Source organism: Bos javanicus, chromosome 12 (assembly GCF_032452875.1).
Source record: "Bos javanicus breed banteng chromosome 12, ARS-OSU_banteng_1.0, whole genome shotgun sequence".
Classification (NCBI taxonomy): Eukaryota; Metazoa; Chordata; class Mammalia; order Artiodactyla; family Bovidae; genus Bos; species Bos javanicus.
Genome location: NC_083879.1, coordinates 76,209,881 through 76,232,046, shown reverse-complemented (window position 1 = coordinate 76,232,046; position 22,166 = coordinate 76,209,881). Strand labels below are relative to the sequence as shown.

Below are 22,166 nucleotides of genomic sequence, written 5' to 3'. Positions count from 1 at the left end.
CTGAAGTTGGACTTACATAGAGTGATGTGCCCGGGCACTAATTGTATAGCTTTCTGGATTTCATGTCGGCACACCCACAGAACCCCTACCCATGTCAACATATAGAACATTTCCAGCACCTCAGCAGACTGTCTTGTATCCTCCGTCTCAGCTGATACCCTTACTGTTTTGACCTCTATCACCATAGATTAGTTCTAACTCTTCTAGAACTTCCTAAAAATGGAAGCATACATACGTACTCTTTGTGTCAGGCTTCTTAAGCTCAACAGTATGTGACCCAGAATAAAAAAGTAGATAGAATTGCATAGAGAATACTAAAGTGTCCTGCCCTTAATAATGATAGATATTATTTAAGATACTATATATCATGCATATAAACACGTATATATGGAGAGAGAGAGAGAGTGTGTGTGTGTGTGTGGTTGTGATGTAAATGTATTTCTTACTTCGAGTCATGGTCGAAATCTAAAAAGTACAGCATTATAAGGGGCTCTAGCCAGACATCCTGGAATGTGAAGTCAAGTGGGCCTTAGAAAGCATCACTACAAACAAAGCTAGTGGAGGTGATGGAATTCCAGTTGAGCTATTTCAAATCCTGAAAGATGATGCTGTGAAAGTGCTGCACTCAATATGCCAGCACATTTGGAAAACTCAGCAGTGGCCACAGGACTGGAAAAGGTCAGTTTTCATTCCAATCCCAAAGAAAGGCAATGCCAAAGAATGCTCAAACTACCTCACAATTGCACTCATCTCACACACTAGTAAAGTAATGCTCAAAATTGTCCAAGCCAGGCTTCAGCAATACATGAACCGTGAACTTCCAGATGTTCAAGCTGGTTTTAGAAAAGGCAGAGGAACCAGAGATCAAATTGCCAACATCCGCTGGATCATGGAAAAAGCAAGAGAGTTCCAGAAAAACATCTCTTTCTGCTTTATTGACTATGCCAAAGCCTTTGACTCTGTGGATCACAGTAAACTGGAGAATTCTGAAAGAGATGGGAATACCAGACCACCTGACCTGACTCTTAAGAAATTTGTATGCAGGTCAGGAAGCAACAGTTAGAACTGGACATGGAACAACAGCCTGGTTCCAAATAGGAAAAGGAGTTCATCAAGGCTGTATATTGTCACCCTGCTTATTTAACTTCTATGCAGAGTACGTCATGAGAAACGCTGGGCTGGAAGAAGCACAAGCTGGAATCAAGATTGCTGGGAGAAATATCAATAACCTCAGATATGCAGATGACACCACCCTTATGGCAGAAAGTGAAGAGGAACTAAAAAGCCTCTTGATGAAAGTGAAAGAGGAGAGTGAAAAGTTGGCTTAAAGCTCAACATTCAGAAAACTAAGATCATGGCATCTGGTCCTGTCACTTCATGGGAGATAGATGGGGAAATAATGTCAGACTTTACTTTTGAGGCTCCAAAAATCACTGCAGATGGTGATTGCAGCCATGAAATTAAAAGACGCTTACTCCTTGGAAGGAAAGCTATGACCAACCTAAATAGCATATTCAAAAGCAGAGACATTACTTTCCCAACAAAGGTCCGTCTAGTCAAGGCTGTGGTTTTTCCAGTGGTTATGTATGGATGTGAGAGTTGGACTGTGAAGAAAGCTGAGCGCCGAAGAATTGATGATTTTGAACTGTGGTGTTGGAGAAGACTCTTGAGAGTCCCTTGGACTGCAAGGAGATCCAACTAGTCCATCCTAAAGGAGACCAGTCCTGGGTATTCATTGGAAGGATTGATGCTAAAGCTGAAACTCCAGTACTTTGGCCACCTCATGTGAAGAGCTGACTCATTGGAAAAGACCCTAATGCTGGGAAGGATTGGGGGCAGGAGGGGAAGGGGACGACAGAGGATGAGATGGCTGGATGGCATCACCGACTCAATGGACATGAGTTTGAGTGAACTCTGGGAGTTGGTGATGGACAGGGAAGCCAGGTGTGCTGCAATTCATGGGGTTGCAAAGTCGGACACGACTGAGCAACTGAACTGAACTGATAAGGGGCTTAACTGTTGTTCCCCCTCCCTACCCACCAGCCCACCTCATGCCAGCTCTCAAGTGTTCTAAAACCATTTTACTTAAAGAAGGTAGAAAAAAGCAGAAGGTAATTTTTCAAAGGGAAAAAGAAAACTTAAGCTGTGCCATCATTCATCGGCATGCTGCCATCCCTGCCCACTGTGGGGCAGGTGTCTGTTCGCGAGACCTCTTGTCCAGGTGCCTGGTTGGTGGCGAAATACAGTATGAGGGGCTCAGGCACGTGTGTGCCTGACTCTCAGCCCCTCCGTCATCCAGGGCTCCAAGTGTGGGTGGTTTTGACTGTTTCCAACTCCCTTCGGTGTTTCTGGAGCAGGGATCATTGGTACCTGTTAAGAAAGGAGGAAGGTTGATTGATCACTGGTTATCCTGATTTTAGAAGGAATGGATTCCAGAGCTGCAGAATCTGAGACTGAATCTGGGGAGGTGGGGAGCAAGGCTGGAGTCCCACAGCTGTACGAGAAGGGAGAGTTTAGTCAAGGGGATGAGGAAGTTAAGAGGTCGGTAGTGGGAAACAGTCCATGGGGAGGTCAGGCCACCGTTGAGCTGGATTGCAGAGAAAGGACTAGAACAATGGGGGCAGGCAAAGGTGTGATTTAATGGCAGGCTTCTCTCAGCGCAGCCCCTCTTTCTGCTTCATTCATCCTGTTGCCTCAGCTTTTGTTTTCTGCTGTGCCTGAGACATAACCAAACAGGATGTGAGTGAGAGGAAGCTGTTTTAGTACAAAAATAGTTGATATTTCATTGTGGAATGGAATGCAGGGGCCCTTGACATACAGTAGGAGTGATGTGGACTCAGGTTTTCGGCGTGTTTTGTATATTCCTGGCCCTTTTGTTGCTTGTATGTTTAGTACTGGACACCTTCATTGTTTTCTGATGGGGACATACTGTGTACACCCTAAAACCTGTGCCTTTCTTTCTGTTGTCTAATACAGAACCCAGTATTTGTTCTAAATGTACCAGCATTTAAAGTATCAAGAGTACATAGTCTTATAAACATTTTTATTAAACATACAAACTGTAGTTAAAGTTAGTTGATTGATTTCTCCTCTTCATTGTCGAGGGGTAATATGATCATGTGGTAAACCTGATTACTATTTATTTGATACATATTTTTTTTCTGGTTGCATTTACCTTAGGTAACATTGGAATGAATATGCACACACATATATATATCCTCTCCTGTGTAAAGATAGTATGAAGAAAACTCTCATTCTCCTTATATTTTCCTCCATAACTTTTCTATTTTTGTGTTCTTGCTGTACTCAGAAACAGCCGCTCAGTCTTAATTTGGTCTCCCCAAGTGGTTGGGAAAGAGAATTGTTGTTTGATGCTGAACCAAAATTGCTCCCATCCTATTACTGTGTAACTTGTTTTTAGGGAATGAATTTACCTTCCTAGGTAAATTTTCCACAATTGAATACGGGCTAGAAGGTGGTGTTTCAGACTTCAGAGTCTCGCTGAGGTTCAGTAAGCATCAAGGTGCCAAACTCACACGTATTTGTTAGAAACCAAAGAATTTCAGACACTTTCTCTGAGTTTTTACACCACATTGTAATAAATGCTTCCTTCCCTGTATCCTAGTCCAGAAAACTATGTCACTGTGTTACAACACAAAGGAATTGGCTAGAGTTGTGTTGTGAGGTGAGCTGGCATTCCATTCCTTGGGCTTCCTTATCTAGAATGTTTTATTGCAGCTTTGTGTCACAGAGCGTGCGATAGTAGTCCCAGGGAGTTAAATATCAGGGAAGTAGTAGAAACAAATCATGACAGCTCTTTAAATTAAAAAGTGTATATTCTGACTTCAAAGGATTTTGCAAAGTCTTCCTATTTCCAACCCATTCTGTTTAAATGAGCCAACAGTCAGAATATTTTTCTGATGACTCACCCTCAAAGTACAACACTCTGGCCTCCGATTGTTTTACCTGTTCAGAGGTAAACTTAAGCTGTTCAGTTCAGTTCAGTCATTCAGTTGTGTCCAACTCTGTGACCCTATGGACTGCAGCATGCCGGGCCTAAACTCTGCAGTAGTTCTTCTGGGAACTCTTGAATGGATGGTTCATAACTGAAGAAAAGAATAAAACATTGTCAGGCTGTATCATTAGTGATTAAACTTGGGCTTTACAGGAGTGGGTGCAATGGCTTTTGTTTTAGACAATTCATTCTCTTCTGTGATTTCTGAGAAGTGTCAATTTTTACAGAGAATGGCTCTGTCGTTACTTTTCTTTCTGCATTTTCCTCTCGGTTTCCTGTACGTGGAACCCAAAGTATCAGACGGACAGTGGGTAGGACGGCAGCAACCGGGTTTGGGGAGAAGCAATTGAGTTCTTCTTCCATCCACAGTATGGACTGACCTCAGGTTATTTTTAAGAGTAGGGCTGGTTTCTGTCACTTTGAGAAGTGCTGGACAGCATTGTCTGTGGGCTATTTTTTGTACAGTTCTGTTTTGTGGGCTCTTAGACTGTGAAAGTACTTATTACCCAAATTTATTTTATTTCATTGTCTTTACTAGAACTTAAGTGAAAATAAATATGTTTTCTATAATAAGTAAAAATATTCAAAGTCACATAAAGAAAAGTTCATCTTTTCCCTTCAACCTCCATCCCTACATTCCTGAGAGCACCAATGTTATTAACCTGTTATAGTTTCTCCTTCACTAAACCAATTGCTGATGGAAACATGTATACACATGTGTAGTGGTTTTGGTTATTTGTTTTTTAATGTGCTCATGATCTACACATTACTCTGAAACTTGCTCCACTTAAAAATATTTGTTTAAGGGTCCTTCTAGGGCCATACAGGCTCTAGTTCACTCATTGCCATCATTCAGTTCAGTCGCACAGTCATGTCCAATTCTTTGTGACCCCATGGACTGCAGCACGCCAGGCCTCCCTGTCCATCACCAGCTCATGGAGCTTGCTCAAACTCAGGTGTATTGAGTCGGTGATGCCATCCAACTATCTCATCCTCTGTCATCCCCTTCTCTTCCTGCCTTCAATCTTTTGTCTTCATACTCATTTCCGTAGCTGCATAATATTCCAAATATGGATACTGCACACTTTATTTAGTCATCTCCCTCTTCACGAGCATCTAGATAATTTTCTGTTTTTAGCCTACACAGGCACTGCGCAATAAACACCGTGACGTATTTAAAACTTGAATGCTCGTGCTCTTATTTCAGCGCTAGGACTTCCCCAAGGTGGGATTTCTGGGTCACAGTTTATCATGTTTTTAGCGCTTTAAATATTACCAGGTTACTTCCCCCAAAGGTTGTAACAACTCATATTCCTGTTTCTCTGCATCCAGAGGAATAAAAAATGGTGTTTCTCTGCTTTAATTTCTATTCTGCTGCTTAGTAGTGATATTTTTCATATTTTCATGTTTATTTGCCATTTGGTTTTTTTGCTGTCTGACTTGCCTGTTTATATTCTTTACCTATTTTATTTTTTCTGGTCTAATAATTAAAGAGTGTCAGTACTGAAACCAGACAACCTCGGCTAGAAGCCAGACTTCTATTTAGTGTTGTGAGTTTGGAGCAAACTTTGGAGCAAAGTGTTTGCTCCAAACATGTCCCTCATGCCTCAGTGTTTTCCCTTAAACAAGGATAAAATAAGACTTGCCTCCTAAGCTTGTACCAAATTTAAATATGCTCTTAGGGTAACATCTAGCATAGAGATATTGGCTGTTATGAATGAATACCCCATTTTATCACTGATACCTTCATGTATTTTATTATTCTCTGGCTCTGGGGCAAAGCCACATTTTCTTACTGCCTAAGTTTTACTTGGTAATTGTTTCAAACACTATTTATCAGACGTACCCTCTTTTTAAAGCACTCTAGGCCTTGGGAGGGCTGGGAGGAACTTTAAGAAGCTGAGCCTGCTTTTTATCTATCTCAGAGCAGAGCTGTCGACGTGTGTAAGGTAGAGTATACACTCTGAGGTTATTTTTACATCTAACATTGTCCCTTCTTCCCCAGTAAGTGGTTTTTCTGGTGAAGAATATATCTCTTGGATATTAGTGGCAACATTAGCATGCTTTGAGTCTATTTTGGCTAGTTGATTTTTTTTTTTCTTTTAATGTATCTGCATCCCTGTTTGCCCTCCAATTATATGGAGCCCTTAGCAGTCATTCCTGCTTTGTTCATTTCTCATCTCCTAGTCTGCTCGAATCAACAAACATCTTTCAGAAAGGCACCAGGGAATGCTTCTACATTAAGGATCCATTCCCTGGTGGCTCAATGGTAAAGAGTCTGCCTGCCAATGCAGGAGACATAGGAGACTCGGGTTCAATCCCTGCTTCGGGAAGATCCCCTGGAGTAGGAAATGGCAACCGATTCTACTATTTTTGCCTGGAAAATTCTATGGACAGAGGAGCTTGGTGGGCTGCAGTCCATGGCATCGCAGAGTCGGACATGACTGAGAGCACGCTCTCCTGCTACTATGCCAGTTGTGCTCCAGTGTCTGAGATCATAAAGTTTGCCCTTGTTCAAAGAATCCAGCAGAAATTCAGGAAAAGAATGTGTCACTGTGGGTGGTGGCTCACAGCATGTAGTACTGATATTTTTGTTAGGAAACCTCATGGACAAAGTAAAGCAAATTCTTCTTTGGGTTCAGTTAAGTATATTCTGCGTGCACATATTCTGGCCCTTTTGATGTGAAAAACCAGGGAAAATGATGGGCTTGATGGATTTCAAACTTTGTCCACCCCCTCCCAGCTGCCCTGCAATGGGCAAAAGCATGAGCTGATCTGTAGGAAGGCCCCTGAGCCTCCAGAAGCCTTAAAGCTGCAGGGAGAGGAACAAGATCAGCTTTGTCATGGAAGGAGACTTGAGCCAGCACCTTGTTGAATATGTTTACTTGGAAATGAAAATTGAGTCCAGGGAGGCTGAGTGGCTTGCTCAAGTTCACACAGCTAGTTCACAACTGAACTAGAACTAGTATCCAGTTTCTTAGCTGATATTCTGGTGGTCATTTCATTCTGCTCGATGTAGACAGTTGTTTAAATATAGTCATGATGGAGTTTGGGTCATTGCATTACAGGTAGATTCTTTACTGTCTGAGCCACCAGGGAAGCCCTTGCATCATGGCTAAAAACATTTTAGAATAACTCCATGGCTGGGAAAATGAAGACGACACTTAATTTCCAGTTGGCCATGATTAGAAATGTGATAATAGACCTCGGTAAGCTACCAGCAGAGAGGACTAGATGCCCTCTCCAGTGGTTGTCTCTGCTGATCATGTGCTGAGATGTGACTCATGATCTTTGAGCAAAGGAGCAGATGAGAGAGGATGTTTTATTAAGAGCTCTGACTGCCAGGAAGAGCAGGGTATAGATTTAGAGGCATCAGGTGTGAGGCACAATGTGACTGGAGATGACTTCTGTGACTCTCCTAGAAGCTTCCTCTTCTGCCTGTTCCCAGATCGCACTGCTCCAGCCCCCATCGCTGCCGCTGTGTGTCTTCTCTTCTTCTGTCCATCCCTTCAGTGTTGGGGCTTCTGGGTTTCCTTCCACAGACTTGCTTTCACACTTTCCCCAGGGACCCTCACCCACCCGCCAAGACTTCTGTGCTGAGGTTCTCCTTGTCTGTGATTCCAGCCTTCCTCCCCACCCTGTGTTCACATTGCATCTTTCTGGCTGTCTACTGGATGTTACCAGTTGGGAATCCCCCAGGCATCTCCAGAATCCAGTCTCCCACCTTCTCAATAAACCTGCTCTTCCTCCCAGCTTAATTGTCAGCCAGCAGGCCATCCAAGGCTAGGAAGGTGGGGTTTGTTATAGGCCTTGCTGTGAGGCTGGGAGCCTGTTGTCATAACCCGGGAGAGACCATGTGGATCTCTTGGTCTTTCCCTTTTTAATCCATCGCTTCAGCCCTACCCGTGGGGCAGATCTATTGTAAAATGTAAATTCCCTTGATGAAAATACTGCAGAATTTTTTGATTCTGGATTCTGGATTTTGGATTCTTAATGAAATCCCCAGGCCTCACTATACAAATCTGACTCATTTCTCTACATTTTTCCTCATGTGCCATTCATTGTAATGAATGACTTGGTCATTGCTCAAGTGTGAACTTGTGCTTTTATACCTGTAGTCCCTCCGCTTAGAATGCCCTTCTCTCCTTTTCTGGCCAAATGTCCTTATCCTGCAAGATGGACTTTCCTCCTGGAGCTCTTTCTCGTGGCCACCCCCTGGTGCAGGTTGGCTCGCTGTATGCATGGTTTCCTTTGCCATTCGTATTGCTGTTCATATCCTGTCTTCCCAGATGGTATTCCTTGGGGACAGGGACTGCACTTCACTCATGTTTGTGTCCTTAACCTGACATAGAATATGTGCTCATGAATATTTATTGAATGAATCAGCATTTCCCCCCTTGCCTGCCACCAAAACCAACGGCTGTCCCTCAAGATCCGCCATAGTTTTCTTTATTCCACCATCCAGAACGTCTTCCTTCCCCATCCTTTACTTTTACCCTCAAGTCACAGGCTGGACTGTAAGTCCTTTCTGCCATTTGGACTCTTTTCTGCTCTCATTATCTATCCTTTCTCTGCATCCTTTTCATTCGATCTGAAATGCGCATGTTTTCCTCCTTTTTGCTGTCTAAATTCTACCTCTTCATTCAGAGCTGGTCACCTATTTCATTACTCTATGAAGCTTTTCCTGATGGTAATGTTTAATTATTCTCTTTTGCTTTGTTTGCATTGTTTTTTTTTTTCTTTTTTTTTAAATTTTATTTTATTTTTAAACTTTACATAATTGTATTAGTTTTGCCAAATATCAAAATGAATCCGCCACAGGTATACATGTGTTCCCCATCCTGAACCCTCCTCCCTCCTCCCTCCCCATACCATCCCTCTGGGTCGTCCCAGTGCACTAGCCCCAAGCATCCAGTATCGTGCATCGAACCTGGACTGGCAGCTCGTTTCTTACATGATAGTTTGCATTGGTTTTGACTCTCCAGTCGATTGTCAGCTTCACAAGGGCGGGGATCAAGTCTTAGCTTCTCTTTTCCCCGCACAGATCTTACACTGTGTCTGTCCTCACCGCCTACCCACAGTACTTACATAGTCTGTCCTTGTTCGCTGACGTGCAGGTGACCCACCAAGATGAGGGCAGGGTTGTCCGGCAGTCTGGCTCTTCAGGTAGCTTTCAAACATACTTAGACACCTCTGTAAGAAAAGGAGGTTTTTAAATGTGATTTTTATTTTTTATTTTATCTTGTTATCAGAGTGCCAGAGAAGCAGAAATCAAACTGAAAAGTGAAAGCAGAGTTAAACTTTTTTACTTGGACCCAGATGCTCAGGTAAGAAGTATTTTAATATTTAGACTAGTTCAAGGAAAGAAAAGCTTTGATAGGTTATTTGCTTGCTTATTTGTTTGCTTATTTATATATTTTGGATGAAAAGCAATATAATAATATAGAAAATTCAGGAGAAAGAGAGAAAACAAAAACCAGTAATTTCATTACCATTACACAACCATTGTGAACATTTGATATTCCATAGATTGTTGAGAATTGAAGGAGATTTATCCAAAGATGTGCTAGTCCACATCCAAAGATGTGCTAGTCCACAAAGAACATATATAATTTACCCCGTAAACCCACCACCAAGAAAATAGCATGCATCTCTACAGTTGCCCAGTAGACGGTACTGTTTCCCGACTGGCCCAAGCTCAGTTCCAAACACAAGCCTTGCCATCCTTCAGTCCACACCTGTGTCCCGAGAACACCCCAAACACGCGTGGCGAGGGCCTCCAGGGCTGCCCACAAACAGGGCTGCTCAGAGGGGCCAGCTGTCCTGCTGCATCTCTCCCGTAGTTTCCTCTTCTTCATTTGTTGTCTTTTTTTTTTTTTTTAAATAGAACTTCTTTTCCCCATTTAATAATCAGTATTTTCCTCTGTCTCTTCTCAGACTTCAAAACCATATAGTTTTTTGGATAGGTTTTTGTTTAGTGTGATGAAATATGCACAATATAAAATTTACCACTTTAACCATTTTTAAACATACTATTCACTGGCATTAGGTAGAGTCACATTATTGCACAAGTATCAGCACGATCTCTTTTCAGAACTTTTCCATCCTCCCAAACAGAAACTCTGTGCCCATTAAACAACAGCTCCCTGTATCTCCTTCCCCTCACCCTTAGTAACCTCTATTCTACTTTCTGCCTTTAAGATTTTAACTGTTTAGGAAGCTCATCTATGTGGAATCATTTGATTTTTTCCTTTTCATGTCTGGCTTGTTCCACTTAGTATAATGTCTTCAGGGCCCATCCTTGTTGTAATATATGTCAGAACTTCATTCCTTTTTATGGCTGAGTAATATTTCATTGGATTTATAGTATATGCCACATTTTGATTATAGGTACTTCAGTTGATGAACACTTGAGTTATTCATAACAATAATTTTAAAGCTCTATATAATCAGTCATTGAGTAGATATACCATCATTTATTTGACCATTATTATATACTACATAAATGTATAAAATAGTAAACACAGTTTGCATAAATAAATATGTATAGCTTTTCCATATTTTAAGCAGTTTCCTTAGGATACATTTATTATGGGATTTTTTTTCTTAGTGGGAACATAATACATTTATATATTTGCATTTTCTTTTAAAGAAGCTTGACTTCTCATCAGCTGAGCCAGAAGTAAAGCCATTTGAAGAGAAGTTTGGAAAAAGAATTCTCGTCAAGTGCAATGATTTATCTTTCAATCTGCAATGCTGTGTTGCCGAAAATGAAGAAGGGCCCACTACAAACGTAATTTTCCTTTTGAAAAACTAAAATTAAAAAACAAACACATTCCGAGGTTTCAGGTGAGCCCATTGCAGTGCAGTCATGTCACGCAGTCCTAGTTCCTGGTGTTGGAGAATGGAGGGTGAGATCAGAGTGCAGAGGGTCATTTGGGCCACCAGACAGGACGTTCATGATACAGGACAGGGAGGGAGGCTGTTGCACTTTCGCAGTAACTTGTAGCAGCAATCACACACAGGTCTAGTGGTCTCTTCTTTGATAGCAGCGTTCTCTTGTCCCAACAGTTTGAGCCCTAGTTGTCTCTTCTTTGATAGCAGCGTTCTCTTGTCCCAACAGTTTGAGCCCTAGTGATGGTCTGGATTGTTTTGTTTTGTCCAGGTCGAGCCTTTCTTTGTCACTCTGTCCCTGTTTGACGTAAAATGCAACCGGAAGATTTCTGCCGACTTCCACGTGGACTTGAACCACTTCTCAGTGCGGCAGATGCTGGCCACCACGTCCCCGTCTCTGAGGAACGGCGACCGGCAGAGCTTGCCTGCCCCTCTGGGCATCCTCCACGAGGCCTCCATGCAGTACCCGAAGCAGGTGGGGGACTGGCCCAGTGGTCACGCCACTAAGGCCTACCTTGTACAAGCTGTGTAAATACATAAATGAAGCGTAAAATGCGCAGTTTGAGTAAATGAGACTCTTAATTAGATTGATTGCGTATATCACGAGGCTGTCAAAGCAAGCTGAAAGAGAAATGGCTTTTGACTTCTCATTTCTTTTTTTCTAAACTTGCTGCTAGTTGCCTCCCCCGCCAAAGAGCCTTTTTGATCGAACGATGAACTGTTTGTTGTTGAGTTAACCAGTTTGGCATTGGGTGCTTCTGAGTAGTTCTGCTGTTTGCTGATTGAGAATCTTTAATGTTTGTGAGATTTGTTTAATGTGACTGTAAATTCTGCTTGCTAAAGAAGATGGTTTGTTCCCTAGGGGATATTTTCAGTCACATGTCCTCATCCTGATATATTCCTTGTGGCTAGAATTGAAAAAGTACTTCAGGGGAGCATCACCCATGGTGCTGAGCCATACATGAAGAGTTCCGACTCCTCCAAGGTATGGATGACTTTGGGATGATAAAAAGCAGTGGGGGAAAAAAGTAGGAATAGAAATGCTTAAAGAAATCACAGTTAAGCCATATTTATGTTCTAAAAGAGATAGACAGCTTTCACTGTTCTTTGTTCAATCGCTCAGTCGTGTCTGACTCTCTGCAACCCATGGACTGCAGCACGCCGGGTTTCCCTGTCCTTCAGCATCTCCCAGTCCATTGAGTTGGTGATGCCATCCAACCATCTCATCCTCTGTCATCCCCTTCTCTTGGAGCCTTCAATCTTTTCCAGCATCACTGTCTTTTCTGATGAGTCTGTTCTTTGTATCAGGTGGCCAAAGTATTAGAGCTTCAGCATCAGTCTTTCCAATGAATATTCAGGGTTGATTTCCTTTAGTATTGACTGGTTTGATCTCTTTGCAGTCCAAGGGACTCTCAAGAGTCTTCTCCAACACCCCAGTTCGAGAGCATCAATTCTTGGCGCTCAGCCTTCTTTATGGTCCAGCTCTCGCGTCTGTACATGACTATGGGCAAAACCATAGCTTTGACTCTACGGACCTCTGTTAGCAAAGTAATGCCTCTGCTTTTAAATATGCTGTCTAGGTTTGTCTACTCTTGTAGATTTACTCTTAAGAGTTAACCTTATGTGTCCAGTTTTCAGTGAAAAGTAATTCCATGTATAAATAAATACTTCATTTGGCTAGACTATCCTGGCAAAGGAATTACCAGCTTAATAGTAAACTTTCTTTCATTAAAAAGTACATATATTATATTTAAATGGAGTTCATTTCCACTTGCTGGCATGTGTCCAAGGTCCCGGAATTGTAAATTTGGATCCATTTACTCTTACATGTGAGTCCGGAGACTAGGAGGTGACCTGGCTGGGATGGTCTGGCCGGTAGTGTCCGCAGATTGAGCCCACTGTGTTTTGTCAGGTGGGACAGGGCTCTGGTGGCAGAGGCAGCGTGACATGAGGCAGGAGAGGGAAGGGAAGTACACATGTGGTGTATGTGCTCTGTGTTCATTACTTTGGTGTAGTGTTCGGTACCTGGGGGTACCTAGGAGTGGACATAAGTCACACTTCCAAAAACTTAGATTTACAAAGGTTTAGTTGCCCGCTCAGCTTCCCGCTTCTGGAGTCGCCAAAGGACACATGACTGTCACTTTCCAGCATGTTGAGCTGCCTGGTTTGAGTCAGCCATTTGAGTACTGCTCGTGCCAGTTTTACAGTACTTCTATTTCTTAAACAATTTTTTTTAATAACTGATCATCTGTGAGGTGACCCTGATACATTGATTGACAAAGACTGGTCAGCAGGATTTGGGACACCCTGGCGGCTCTCACTGAGGTCTTCTCAGCTGATTCAGAGCTTCCTCTCTGTGATCATCAGTCCATCACAGGCGTGTCCACGCAGATGCAGGGTGATTGTTAAATTACAGGTCCTAGGAGTCAGAGACCTGGGTGCTGAGAGCCCAGCCAGCCTGGACATGTCATGTGACCTCTCTGGGCCCCAGGTGTCACATGTGTAGTTGAAAGATGGTGCTGCTACCTGTCCCTCCCTTCCCTCAGGAACAGTGCTAAGATCAAACAGATAATGTACAAGTCAGTGCTGGGAGACTGTAAATCAAGCCACTGACACATACAAGAGGACATCATCATCAATTACTACAGCCCCTGTCAAGGAAGAGCCCATGTACCCAGGCACACAGCTTCAGACGGGATGCCCTTCTGGCTGGTAAAAGCTGAGTCAAGTTTATCTGGAGAGAAGCTGTTTTATTTTTTAAATGAAGTCTGTAAAACCTGGGATGAGAAGCTCTTTTAGTCTCTTTGGTGTTTTGATTAATAATCAGTGAATGCCCAAGATAAGATCTAGTCCCCTGCTGTGTGCGTAAGACGTTTCCAAGGCTAGTATGCACCAGCTTGGCCGCTTCTGCCTGCCATGTGCATGGTTTGGAATTTGGCAGCTCATGCTGGTGCGAAAACCATGTATCCTCGCAGGCGGGACGCCATTCTTCCCAGTGTCCACTGAGCATCTGCTGAATTTACTCCTCCTCCATACTTACGGGATGTGAAGCCCAGCCATGTGTACATTTTCCCATGCGTTCACACCTCCAAAGCAGTCAATTCAAGCAGAGATTAAGACTCAGCCATCTTATGTAAAAATAGAAGCTTCAGTAGAGATTTTACTAAAGGATAGTTTTTTCCTGTGTATCAAAATTGTCTCTTCATGGCCTCTCCTTTGGGGTTGGCCTGCCCTCATACCTCAAGGGTGTACTTTCCTTTGCTTGCCGCATAAAACTCTGAGCTGTAATAGAGCTGTTAAAAAAAAAAAAAATTGTCTCTTCATGTTTTCCAAGATGGCCTAGGGCATCGTTTGGAGGAAATCATTGGTTTGGAGGAAATTTTTGGGAGGAGTCTCTGTAGGTGTCCACCATGAACAGACTTTTTTAAAAAAGAAAAGAGGGGGAAAAAACCCAAAGGGCACACACTGGTTTTTCACTGGCTTTCACGTGCATTGTATTCCATGTGCATCCTCAGTAAATCTGAGAGTTCACTGCAGGCAAGAGTGAAACATATGCAAATATTTCATTTTAGTCCACAACACAGTCATTATTGTTAAAACCTAAAAGCAATTGTTTCTACTTGAAAATGTGCAAGTAAAATGGCCACTCCGGGAAGGCTGACCATTCTACTCTATGATCTCTGAGTTTGCATGGACATGCCCCCCTGGAAGGAGAAAGGGAGGGACTGGATCCTAAACCTGTTTCAGTGGAGAAGTGTTTGCATCATCTCTCCTGAAGGCCTCAGTTCCCCAACGTGGTTTCAGTACACTTGTCATATTTAGTAGCCAGAAGGGATGCTGGCAAGTCGAGCTCGTGCTCTTCATTTTGCAGGTAGGGAAGCAGAGTCCAGAGAGGTTCAGTGGTCCAGACTCACACAGCTGGTTTCAGTTTGACTCAGAAGCAGACAGGATGCTGCTGTTCTCCTTCCGAGTCTTCTAGATGAGCGTTTCTCAGACCTGGTGCACACAGATCACTGGAGTTCTGGTCAGATTTCGGGTTCTGACCCAGGAGGTCTAGAGTGGGGCCTGAGACCCAGCTTTCCTGACCAGCTCCCGGTGGAACCAATGCTGCAGCTCTGCAGAGTTCACACTGGTTCACTGGCAGTACAGCATGTTGCCCGTTGGTTTGATTCTGATTTACTTAAGTAATGTAAAAGATCTGTAGTCATGTACGGATGTGAGAGTTGGACTATAAAGAAGTCTGAGTGCTAAAGAGACTTTAGCGCTTTTGAACTATGCTTTTGAACTATGGTGCTAGGGAAGACTCTTGAGAATCCTTGGACTGCAAGGAAATCAAACCAGTCAATCCTAAAGAAAATCAACCCTGAATATTCATTGGAAGAACTGATGCTGAAGCTGAAGCTCCAGTATCTTGGCCACCTGATGCAAAGAGCCAACTCATTGGAAAAGACCATGATGTTGGGAAAGACTGAGGGCAGAAGGAGAAGAGGGCATCTGAAGATGAGATGGCTGGATGGCATCATCAATTCAATGGACATGAACTTGGGCAAACTCTGGGAGATGAGGGACAAGGAAGCCTGGTGTGCTTCAGTCCATGGGGTCACAAAGAGTTGGACATGACTTGGTGACTGAACAACAATACCAAAAGACCCTTCACACTTTACTCTGACCGAATCAATTAGACTTTGTAGTGGTAACAGTGCAGTATCCCAGAACAAGAAAATTTGGGGGTATTAGGTGTCATCTGCTTTAGCGGTAGGGGTATCATTGATAAAGAGACCTGCCATGCATGCATCTTAGGCCAAAACTAAATCTGCTTCCCTCTGCACTTTAGAGTTAATCCACCCCCCACACAAACCAAAAGTGATCTTGAGAAAGTGAAAGTAGCGGTAATTTATACCTAGAAACAGAAACGTGGTGTTTGAAAGCCCTGGCCTAACTTAAGTCAGTACCTGTCATGCCTTAATAACAAGTATATACTCCCCAAATCTGGGAAGTCTGCATAGGCCAGTGCACATTAAGAGTTGTGAAAGCTTAGTGTTTTCATTAGTGTCCTCATTTGAATTCCCATGGCATATATTGGGGCATGAATACCAAGTACTAGTAATTACTGATAACTCAGGGGCTTATACTACATAGCCCTTAGTCATAAAGAAATACAAAAGCCTATGAAATGGCATGCCTGTTGCCTATGAAGTCCAAAGAAAAAACATACATTTTGGAAACAGTTTTCATTTGATATTCTTTGGAAATTGTGCTAGAGAATATGATGAACAGAATCCTCTGCACTAGAGTGAATCCAGCTGTGTTACATTTAGATGTGCTTGTCCATGCATCTGATACTACAGGAAGAGCCTGTTCAGTGACTGTGAGATAATAATTGTAGTTCACAATTCTCCCTTCAGTGGGATACAGTAACTCATAGTTCTACTCTGATGTCTTTAAGGTTGCTCAGAAGGTTCTGAAGAATGCCAAGCAGGCATGCCAAAGACTAGGGCAGTACAGAATGCCATTTGCTTGGGCAGCAAGGTAAGGGGAACATCTTTATTTTTTTTTTTTTAGTATTTTTATTGTTTTTTGTGCATGTCACTTTTTAAAGGAGTTGCTTTTTTTTTCTAGGTTTTTTGTTTTAATTGGAGGACAATTGCTTTACAATGTTGTGGTGGTTTCTGCCATGCAACAATGTGAATCAGCTATATGTGTACCTAGTTCCCCTCCCTCTTGAGCCTGCCCACCCCCCATGTCACCCCTCCAGGTCATCACAGAGCACCAGGCTGAGCTCCCTGTGCTGTGCAGCAGCTTCCCACTAGCTGTGTGTTTTACACAGGGTAGTGTATGTATGTCAGTATTACCCTCTCAGTTCGTCCCACCCTCTCCTTCCCCTGCTGTGTCCAGGAGTCTGGAGGAGAACATCCTTTATACCTTTTATATAGGTACAGCTATATGGAGAGACAGACAGACAGACTGACCAACCCATTCTGTTTGTGGTCCAGAAGCAGAAGATTTAAATCTGTAAAACTGAAAACCAAGCAAGCTGCATATCTGAAACATCATTTATTAGAGACCCAGAGAAAGGTGGTGCTGGCTGGAGAAGGGCGCTGTCAGCCCTGGCGGGATGGACAGGAGTGTGTGTGGCAGAGCTGGGGCTCCAGGTTCCAGCACGCGCCTCCAGCTGGGAAGGGGGTGGCAGCCCAGTCAGTGAGGCCCACAGACCCTCTGTATTTTGAGTCGTAAGCATTTGGCTGTGTGTGTTATTTCCTAAGCGCAGGCCATTTGCTGGAGATATTTTCTATGTAAATTGAGTTAGCTGTGTTCATCCTCATAAATACCTTCCACGTCTTTCGATAATGAGATTTCTGCTGGCCATAGCCAGTGGAATGACAATTAGTCTTCACTTAGAAACCAGAGTCCAGCTGTGGATTTATTTTGGTCACTTGGAAACTCAGCTTAGACATGTCGTTCTGCTATTTCAGGACGTTGTTTAAGGATGCATCTGGAAACCTTGACAAAAGCGCCAGGTTTTCTGCTCTCTACAAGCAAGACAGCAATAAGCTATCCAACGAAGACATGCTCAAGTTACTTGCAGACTTTCGGAAGTGAGTCTCAAGGCCTTGCCTATTTCTTCTACACCAGAGAAACAGAAGTTACTGTATGAGATGGGGGTGGGCAGCCCTGTGTCAGAAGTCACTCCCTTGGCTGGTTAGCTTGAACCCCGCACCCTGCCCAAAGTAACCGCGTTTGGGGGTGGTTTCGGCTCACAGCCTGGCTTCCTGGGTGGTGCTTGGAGGGTGAAGTTTGCCGGGCCATCAGTGAAAACGTGGTACGAGCAGAGAGCCTGCAGCCAGGCAGCTAAGATCACAGGCTTCCACTGGTCCCGAGCACGGGGTGGTTCTCCCTGTGCACCAGGCCTCCCGTAGGAAGGGTTTCCTGGGGAGAGAGTGGTCCAGAAGGTCAGCGAGAGACTGAGAAACCTGGAAATAGGGACCCAGTGCTGTCAAGCGCAGAAGATGCAGTACCATGAGGGAGGCTGCAGTCCTTTTTCATTACGAATCCGAAGAAATGCCACTGTGTCTTTGAGTGTTTGTCACACTTGATAGGGAAGTAGAGAATTCCTTTTCATTTTTTTTTTTAAACCTTGGTGTTGCTTTATTTTCTTTCCTTTTTTTTTTTTTTTTTTACAAAAATTTATCACATGTCGGTGGCTTGGACCCCAGCTTGGATCCAAAGCTATAGTTTCTGCTCCTGTGATTCTCTCAAAAGTCATTTAGCAGTGGACGAGAAACATGTTCTGAAGCTGCCCTTGTGTTTAGAAAATAGCTGTCAAAGCTTATGAGCCACGTTGCCCCTCCCCCTTGTGGTGATCATCAGAGGAGAGAGTCCTAGATTTAGTCAGAAAGTAATCCTGTCAGAGAGATGGTATTGCTGATGTGTGCTCCAAGAAGCATCCATCTAAAAAGAAGGATGAGATATTTTATATTTATTTGATTTGCTCACGGTTGTGTCTCTTATTTCTGCAGGGGATCTGAAAGCCAAGTATAAAAATAGAACATTTTCTTTAAAATGCAGATCTTCTTTAAATGCTACCATATTGGGTAGTTTAGGTGATAATGCTGTTAGTTTCTGCACGAGGTTTACAGATATATACAAAAGGCTGGTGGAAATGAGAGGAACCCTGAGAGAAAGTGATTCCATTAGTTGGGGTTGGTGAGGGGCAAAGATGACGACATTCATCATAGGCTGTAGTCATGTGGGAGCAAGAATTTGGAACCATTAGGGACATCCAGGTTCACGTGAACAGAACCGCAAGATATCTTGACCGTGAGATTGCTCAAGACAACAATGATGATGTCTGAGGAATCTTAAAAACAAGAGTTGGGAACTTTTCAAAACTGGGAACAATTCAACCAAATGCTAAATCTGTGAGCCACTGAGCTGTGATGCTTCTTGCCAGTGATCTCAAAGATGTTATTAAACAGGTGGCTTCTGACGGACCAGGAGGCAACATCCTGTGTTCTGGGAACTAGTTGTCCTAACCAGATTTCTGCCTCTCCTTTTTTACTTGGGTCACTAAGCTGGTTCGACAGAAGAACGTAAAGCATATATTCCAAGATGACCAAGAAGTCAGAGAAGTGTGAGAGAGTGAAAAATTGTTCAGTGCTGGAGTAACCAGATGCGAGGAGGGGTGACAGGTGGCTAGTCTCAGTCTGGCGATGGGCTTCTAGGGGTTTGAGAAGGAGCTGCTTCTTGGCAATAGTCTGTGCAGTATCTTCATGAAAGACTTTTATGAGAATGTAAAGTGCTGATGAATGTCTTCGTGACATATGTATTAGGAATATGTTAGAATCTGGATTTAGGAGGGTCTTGATCAACTGCAAATGACTCAGTCATAAAAAGGTAAAATTTCATTGGGACAAAAATCAAATCCTGTTTTGATTTCTAAAAACATAACTGTATAAAGACAGGATGGAGAGATATAACAAAATAGTAAAGCATATAAAAAAAGATACAGGGATTTTAGGTGACTGTATATTTAATGTGCCTCACTGGAGTGGTGTGACTGTGTAAAAGTAGTAGAATTTTGGCTGCATCAGTAGAAAGGTATATTGTTCAAACCAGGCAGCTGCTCTACCCAACCTGTTCAGGCCCTGCTGGACCTTACTGATACAGTTCTGGGGGCCATGATATAAATGGGGTGTATTTATGGGAGAGAAATGGCATTGGAGGAAGACCCAAAGGGACTCAGAAGCAAGGACTTTAGGAAGATGTGATAGCTGTCTATTAATGATTTAAAAAGTGTTAGAGAAATTTAACTAGGCTCCTTGATGAGTGAAAGCTTCAGCAGGGTGAATTTTACCAGGCTGTAAGGAAGAGCAGTCTGGGTGTCAAAATGGCTATGTTGAAGGTTTCCTTGTCACTAGGAAGGGCTGAGGGCATGCTTGTCAGGACTGGCACAGAGGACACCCCTGTATTGGATGGAGTCAGACCAAGTACAGACACCAGACAATTCACTCAGCACCTTCTTTATATCCAGCATTTCACTAGGCAATGGAGCCTCAGATGGCTTCTGAACTTTCTGATTCCATTTGAGCCAAGAATGTATGTTGAGAATGGAGTGGTTCAGGAAAACCTCCACTGTAACATTTTGTCAATATTCTTATCTGGGCTTGTGGTACCCAGCACAGCAGCCACTAGCCACGTGTGACTTTCTAGTACTTGAAATATAGGTCCTGCTGAGACGAGCTCTAAGCATAAAATACACATCTGGTTTCAAAGAACCAGAACGTACTTTTTATACTTGTTGCACACTGAGATAATATTTTTAATATATTATTGGGTTAAATAAAATATTTTAAAAACTAATTTTACCTGTTTCTTTTTACTCTTTTTAAGTGTAGCTTCTATGAAGTTTAAAATTATTTTTGTGGCTTGCATTGTATTTCTCTAGGAAGTGCTGCTCTGGAATTCAGAGCTAACTAACTTGTTTGAATTTTCTCTTCTCTTACTTGTAGACCTGAGAAGATGGCTAAACTCCCTGTGATTTTGGGCAATCTAGACATTACAATTGATAACGTTTCCTCAGACTTTCCTAGTAAGTGTACATTCTGTGTAATAAACAGACCAGCTTTTGTTTGGTTTTTACTTCAGTTTGTTTGTTTTTAACTTTTTTTTTTTTAGATTATGTCAACTCATCATACATTCCTACAAAGCAATTTGAAACCTGTACTAAAATGCCGATTACGTTTGAGGTGGAGGAATTTGTACCCTGCATCCCTAAACACACTCAACCTTACACCATCTACAACAACCACCTGTATGTTTATCCTAAGTCCTTGAAATATGACAGTCAAAAGTCTTTTGCCAAGGTGAGTGGCAAAATTGAGTTTTATTTAGTTTTTTAAAATTTGTTTTATTTGTTTGTTTGTTTGTTTTTGGCTGCACTGGGTCTACATCACTGCTCGAGGGCTTTCTCGAGCTGTGCACGCCTTGGTCGCTCCGCAGCGCATGGCCTTTTCCCGACCAGAGAGCGAGCCTGCATCCACTACATTGGCAGGCGGGCTTTAACCACTGGGCACCGAGGACGCCCACGTTTTCTTTTCGATACCAAACTTTCTTAGGTTTTTGGCTTCTCATGTTCTTTCATAAATAGTTGCATACTTTAATCTTTTTTTAAATTCTCTTTTTTATGTAACTGTCACTGCAGGCCAGAAATATTGCTATTTGCATTGAATTCAAAGATTCAGATGAGGAAGACTCTAAGCCTCTAAAGGTTGGTACTTTATGTGTACACGTTTTTCCGTTTTAAAAATGCAGTTCCTGATACTGCATAGCTAAAGGGACTTCTTAGCACATTTTAGTTGACACAAACACAAAATATGTAACATCACAGACTATAGCCACATACACTGAACCTTACAGAACAGGAATAACTGAGTGCTTGCTCTTAATTGGCAATTTCTGTTTTGTAACACTCTTTAGGGATGGTGTTTTCTTATGCGTATTCAGTTCAGTAAACATGTACCTCGCTTGAAAATGTTGATTCTAGTTGTAATAATAATAGTAGTAGGTTATTGGTGATGTTATTGAGTGCTTACTATATTCCAGGCTCTGCTTGTACAGCCTTATAGATATTAGATTCTTTTAATGCTCCTAACAGTCTTTTGAGTTAGGAACTATTATTATCTGCTTTTTTTTTTTTTTTTAACATGATGGGACTAATGCTCAGAATTTAAATGAATTGTTCAGGACCATACATTAATGGAACCAGTGTTCAAACCCAGGCAGTCTGGCTCCAGACCCCAAATTCTTCACTCTAACTATGTGGAAGTGACTTTCCCCAAAGGGAAGGAGATAATATGTGAAGAATATAATATAGTTTTTCCCCTCAAGAAATTCATAGTTTAGTGGGAAAGGCAGTCATGGAGGAAAAGCTCCTGACACATAAAAGATACTGAAATGTTTTTTTGGATAAAACTGAATGATTAGTGTAAAACATTGCCAAAAGGACACAGGAAAGAAATGAATCATTTCTTGAAGGACGCATGAGAGTTTGCTTGTTGTACATGGAAGGGAAGGTTCTTCAGACTGAGGGATTGTGTCAGCAAAGGCATGGAGGTGAAAGTAAGCAGTGAGCTGTTGCTGTCCATGGAGTGGAGTAGGGATAGGGGAGGGCTGGGAGGTGAGCGAGGGGAGTAAGGGGGCTTGTGGGTCTGGAGTCTTGTAAGTAGGAGAAATCCATCAAAGGGGGCTTCATTTATGC

At 42.6% G+C, this 22,166-nt stretch overlaps 1 protein-coding gene across 22 annotated transcripts in view; it reads left to right on the top strand.

Moving 5' to 3' along the window:
- DOCK9 (dedicator of cytokinesis 9) overlaps positions 1–22,166 on the top strand; it is a 324,937-nt gene that overhangs the window by 176,127 nt on the left and 126,644 nt on the right. For all 22 annotated transcript variants that reach the window (XM_061435266.1, XM_061435276.1, XM_061435256.1 and 19 more), the window contains exons 10-18: positions 9,268–9,342; positions 10,668–10,808; positions 11,181–11,384; positions 11,772–11,894; positions 16,356–16,438; positions 17,383–17,505; positions 20,419–20,498; positions 20,585–20,772; positions 21,111–21,176. In XM_061435266.1, coding sequence (XP_061291250.1) covers positions 9,268–9,342; positions 10,668–10,808; positions 11,181–11,384; positions 11,772–11,894; positions 16,356–16,438; positions 17,383–17,505; positions 20,419–20,498; positions 20,585–20,772; positions 21,111–21,176 — 1,083 coding nt within the window. The remainder of the gene's footprint in view (positions 1–9,267; positions 9,343–10,667; positions 10,809–11,180; positions 11,385–11,771; positions 11,895–16,355; positions 16,439–17,382; positions 17,506–20,418; positions 20,499–20,584; positions 20,773–21,110; positions 21,177–22,166) is intronic.